Below are 5,649 nucleotides of genomic sequence, written 5' to 3' on the forward strand. Positions count from 1 at the left end.
TTTGTCAGCTTAAGCGTGATACCAGGAAGTATGCACTTCACATAGCTGAAGCTGAAGCACACAACACAGGACTTCAAGTAAAAATATTCTGGACTTTCCCACTTGTGGTGTGTAACAGTGAAAGGAAAGAATAAAAGAGGGTGTGACTGTGGGATGGAAGTGAAAATAGAGACGAGATGCTAAAGGACTGAAGTGCATACTGGTGAGGATACTGGCAGTAGAAGTGAGTAAAAAACCTTTTATATAATCGAATGTTACCTTTATGCTGAGATGTAACACTGAAATAATAATTTACAGTTTGTAGTTTTTTGCAAAATGTAATCATTTTAATGAGTGCAAGTTCCTGCCTCATGAAAACCAAGTGTTTATGATGTGTAAGTGACACCTCACACATCCCCTGACATCCATAATGAGAACAGATCGTACTGACAGCATTACAGGATGCCATAGGCACTGTCATATACTGAGAGGCTTTCAGAAATCAGACTGTTGAAAAAGAATGATTTTGCTTGCTTCTTTCCCACCGAGTTTCCCTGATTGTTTGTTTCTTTGCTTGTCCTGCTCTCGCCTTCCTTCCATGAGCAGTAATTGCTGCCTGCTGTGATCTGACAGCTGGGGGGAAATGAAATGATTTGCGTGTTGCCTATTGTATTGCTCAGAAAACATATATGTCATGAATACAGTACACAAGAATAGAGGTGTTGTTAAAGAAAAGGCATTTGTTCAATGCGTGCCAATTATATTTAATATATTAATATTTCTGTTTGTTTTTATGTTAAGGCCTGCACTACTCATGTTGTGTTCATTCCCATGTTTCTCACGGTGTGATTTCCAAATTTTTGTGAAATAGCAGCTATACCAAAAACATCACTAACATTAAATGTGAATATTTGAAGTCTGTTTGAAAACTCTAACCAGCCCTTCTTGTAATATTAATAATTTTGAATAATTAAAAATTAATTAATTTATAGGATTGCTAATTTTGCTACATTGTGTCTCCCCAATTCCTTTTAAATTGCTTCAGTTACATTTTCATAAATGCAGGGGACATTCTATTTTGAGAGGTTTTTTTTAGTTTTCAGTGTGGTTATTAAAATCATTTCTCATTCTCAATAGGACTGAACTATGGCCATCAACCATTCCAACAATTCCAACTGTACCGATTTGGATGAACTGATGAAACACTACTACCTGCCTGTGGCTTATAGTCTCATCTTCATTGTGGGCTTGGTTGGAAATGTAACATCTATCAGCATTTACTTGACAAAGCTGCGTCCCTGGAAGAGCAGCAGCATCATCTTGGTCAACCTGGCGGTGACCGATCTTCTCTACGTCCTCAGCCTGCCGTTCCTGGTCTACTACTACAGCAGATGGGATAAGTGGTCTCTCTGCGGATTCATGTGCCGTGTCGTGCGCGTTGGGTTTCATTTGAACCTTTATGGGAGCATCCTCTTTCTAACATGTCTGGCAGTTTTTCGTTATGTAGTGGTGATTAAACCACTGAGTGCAGCACAGGTACAGCAGAAGCGCTGGGGTATAATTGCCTGCTCAGCTGTTTGGATCATCTCTGCCGCTGAAATAACACCCATGTTGAGCATGATATCAGTGAATGATAACAAGAAGTGCATAGACTTTGCAAGTACTGAACCCATCGCTACTGTGCGGTTGTACGGCTGGCTACTTACTGCGTTTGGATTTCTACTTCCCCTTGTGGTGGTGTTTATGTGTTACACTGGGATAGTAAAACAGCTGGCAAACGGACCACGCACAACAAGTTTCTGTCGGATGCGAGCACGGCGTGTGACTGTACTGATCCTGGTGGTGTTTGTTGTATGTTTTATGCCATATCACGTCCTGCGTGTGTTGCGGATAGAATCAAGATATCATAACGCGACTTGTCCGGCAGAGAACATCGTGCATGCAGCGTATATCATCTCCCGGCCTCTGGCTGGATTTAACACATTTTTCAATCTGGTGCTCTACACTCTTTCAGGTGATACATTTAGGAGGGCCTTTCTCAACGCTTTCCACTGGGAACGCTGCCTGACCAAAACAAGGTCACTGGTCCACCTGGCCGTCATTAGCAAGGCAAGCAGGGACAAGTCTGCTACATGACTGACAACACCTAACTTTCTTTCTTCAGTAGCTCTGTGACTCATACTGTAGACATGCTGTAATAATATGCACTCATTGTGTCGTCTTTACCGTAGGTTCGTCTTGGGAAACTTTGCAGCAACCCAGAAGTGAAAATAATAAGGACTCAATGTATTAATGACTCAATAGTTAAGACCTTTGTCTACAGTTTTTCTTTCTCTGACTGGAAGTCCCCTGAGCATATTTACCTGACTTACAATGGATTCCTTTGTTTGAAGCCCCAAAAATATTTCCTGTGTAGCTATGGACCTTGGAAGAGAGTTTGTATTTCTAAACTCTTTTGTTTGTGATTCAGATTTCCTAACAGAATGCCTGAGCCTCTGACATGCTAATTTTATTCAGATTCTTTCAGCTAGTAAGACAACCCCCTATGAGCAATCAGGTTGAAAAATAAAGCCACAAGATACAATGAGGGCAGCTTCTAGGACAGAACATTGAGATACTAGGAGACTTGCTCACATTGTTTTCCATTTGTGTCTATTTTTAGATTTCATAAGGCAAGCACTGCCTGCTTTGCTCTCCCCAACGAGATGCCACAGTGGTGCCTGAATATAGAGAACTGCTAGATCTCACCTTAAAGTTTCAGAGTATATCAAAAATTGATGGGCAACGTGATAGATAGATATGTGAAACTTTTACAGGCATTATTGCTGTTACAGCTATTTTATACATTTTAAAACATCTACTATAACAACACGCTAAAATTCAAAAAGGAGTTGTAGCTAGCTGAGTCATTTTAGCCTATCATTGTCTGGTTAAATAATCTTAAAATATTATGCTGTCAAACGTATCATATTGCATTAAGCATATTTTATTTTATTGAGTTACACCTCTACTGGAATGCTGAATCTGATTTTTTCCCTATAAGCACCAAAGGCTTTGGCTCATTTGACTAAATTTGATAAAGGAACAAACCTATTTAAAGTTGGATGGATTACCATTTTGTTAAACCTGCTTCACAACATGCTACTTTGTTATTTAAAGCACATTAAAAGACAGCAATCTTTATATCCAAATCTGGTGAAAGTAACAGGAAATATAAATTTCATGTACAGTGCTTGATGTGGCTGTTGAAGGTCTCAGTATGAATAGTGTGAGCAATAATGCTTTTTGACAAGATAAGCAACATTTAAATAAAACAATAACCAAAATAAATAAATGTATTCAGTGTGTGAACTTTTTCTAACAGGAGTCATCAAATATAATTTAGAATCAGCAAATTGACTCGTTTTAATTCACCTCCACCATCTATCTCTAGCACTTTTTTCTTTGAGGTTTCTCTTTGCGTCACATTGGAAATGGTCAGAAACGTTTTAATTGCTGGCCCTAAAAACACTGCATTAGTCATCCTGCTTTGTTGCATTTCCCCAACAGTGCTATAAAACGATTATATAGCCCGACAACACCTCCTCCAGTCATGATCTGTGCTAAGTGCTCACATATCCCAGAGTCTTTCAGAGTTCTCCGTGCAGATGCGTTCACCTTTCCCATGTGCTAGCAAGACAGGCTGTGCAATTTTCTCATTTCTCAAGCCTAGATGCTCTAAGAGCAAGAGCCAAGGACTTGGGACCTTCAAAGAGGCCGATATTACTAAGTCAAACCAAAGCACAAAATTTGTGAGAACACACAAACAATCACCCAGAAGTCCTGGAACAAAGTCATACTGTCAACCCAAAGACATCCTCAACAGAAGCTTTTATATCATTTGTCTATTGCTGCTTCTTCCTGGATACAGCTTATTGTTCTGCTGTTGTTCCCTTTCCTGATTTATATCTGAGATTACATTTACAAAGAAAGCCTAAAATTCGTGATATTATTTGTTGTAAATGTTAAGGAAGCCATCAGTCCTCTGGTTTTGTACGAGGGGGGAAAAAATCCTGCATCACTAACATGTTTTTTGTTTTGTTTTGCTCTCATACAAGCTGTGCAAGTAGAATTGAAGCTACAGCTGGGAATAAAGAGGCTATTTTTGTCTATGGCATTTCCTTTTCTGCCTCCTGACTGATCTTCTCCTCATCCTCATTTGCCTTCTCATAGACAAAACACCTGCATGGAGCAGTCTCCCACATAGTAGACAGGTCTGGCCCAGATCTAGGATCAACCTGGCACTGTTTGCTGACTTCTGGAACGATAAGACGTATGTCATCCAGATATGGACCAGGCCTGGCATAGATGGCGCTGTCTATGTCATGGCATGCCATATCTGTCTTGATTGTGGTTTGGGTTATGTGGCCCAGGCTCATAGAAAACAGGTCTTCCCTGCAACCGGCATCAAGCTGGCACCTCTGACTGACTGATGTTATGGCGGGGTGTAAGTCAACCAGATGTGGGCCAGGTCTGGCAATGATGGCACTATTTATGTTCCTATTTTAGTTAGAAAACCCAAATGCCATGTTGCAATACTATACTGCTATGGTAGCCAACATTTCAAATGCAGGTTTGACAGGTTTGTGAGGGTACACTTTATCCAAAACCTAGTGACGGTTTACTCATCTTTGCCAGTGGGTGGCTGTAGCTCAGGTCACCTACTGATCGGAGGGTTAGTGGTTAGACCCCTGGCTCCTCCAGTCTGCATGTCAAGAGTGTGAATGTGTATGAATGTAGTTAGGAAGCACTCAGTTTAGAGAAAGTGTGTGATTGGGTGAATGTGGCATGTTGTATAGAGCACTTTGAGTAATATGGGAGAGTAGAAAAGCGTTATCTAAGAATCAGTCCATTCACTGTCTGAACAGAGTTTCGTCATGTTACTTTTGCACTATTATGTTCCGGCACATGTTGTTATTACATGGCTTGATTAAGTTACACATTAGGCTGACATCTGGGGTCAGAGCTGAAACTGTTCTGGGCCAGCACAGGGTCAGCAGTGTGTCTGCAACTGACCCGTGGCTGCACACAACTTACATATTGCCCACATACCACAAAGAATGACGGCCCTTTGGTATCCCAGATCTGGCTTTGCCAGAGGTAATCCACACATGGGCCAGCACAGGACCACCAGCGTGTCTGCAAATGGCCTTGTGCTGGCCTATGTGTGGGCTACATCTGGCAAAGCCAGATCTGGGCCACCAAAGGGGCGTCATTCTTTGCGGTATGTGGCCATGTGTAAGCAAATTGTGTGGGCCAGATCCGGGCCATACCAATTTTGCTATGTGGGCTACTGCAGTGTAAATGGAACTTCAGCAGAGCAACATGTTTGTCAAATTAGGGAGGAAAATGTGTTCAGCAAGCTGCTGGGTTTTTGTTACTTTGTGCTAAGCCAGAGTCATGGTCAATTGAACTTTAAATGATCAATCTGGAAGCAAAAAGCCCCATAATCAATGGCCTAATGGTGGAAATACCAATGTTCTGTCTCTGTGATGTAAGAGTTCTGAAATTGGCTCTGACAGCCTGTCTGTCAGGCCAACAGCTCTCCTCCTCTCCTTGAGAAAAAGCTTCATCAGTGTGCGTCACTGTATTTGTGCGTGCATGGTGGTGGAAGAAGTCGGCACACTGAGG

At 41.4% G+C, this 5,649-nt stretch overlaps 1 protein-coding gene across 1 annotated transcript; it reads left to right on the forward strand.

The window, feature by feature from the left end:
* Positions 1 to 1,125: 1,125 nt before the first annotated feature.
* Positions 1,126 to 3,242, forward strand: LOC147302261 (2-oxoglutarate receptor 1). The gene has a single exon (XM_086283503.1). It carries the CDS (start codon positions 1,126 to 1,128, stop codon positions 2,113 to 2,115), a length of 990 nt encoding a protein of 329 aa, XP_086139629.1. The 3' UTR covers positions 2,116 to 3,242.
* The last annotated feature ends 2,407 nt before the right edge of the window (positions 3,243 to 5,649 follow it).

This window comes from Aulonocara sp. 'chitande type north' Nkhata Bay, linkage group LG23 (genome assembly GCF_057382095.1).
Source record: "Aulonocara sp. 'chitande type north' Nkhata Bay isolate Kocher_YH1m ecotype deep benthic linkage group LG23, A_spYH_male_GT1.1, whole genome shotgun sequence".
NCBI classification, from domain to species: Eukaryota; Metazoa; Chordata; class Actinopteri; order Cichliformes; family Cichlidae; genus Aulonocara; species Aulonocara sp. 'chitande type north' Nkhata Bay.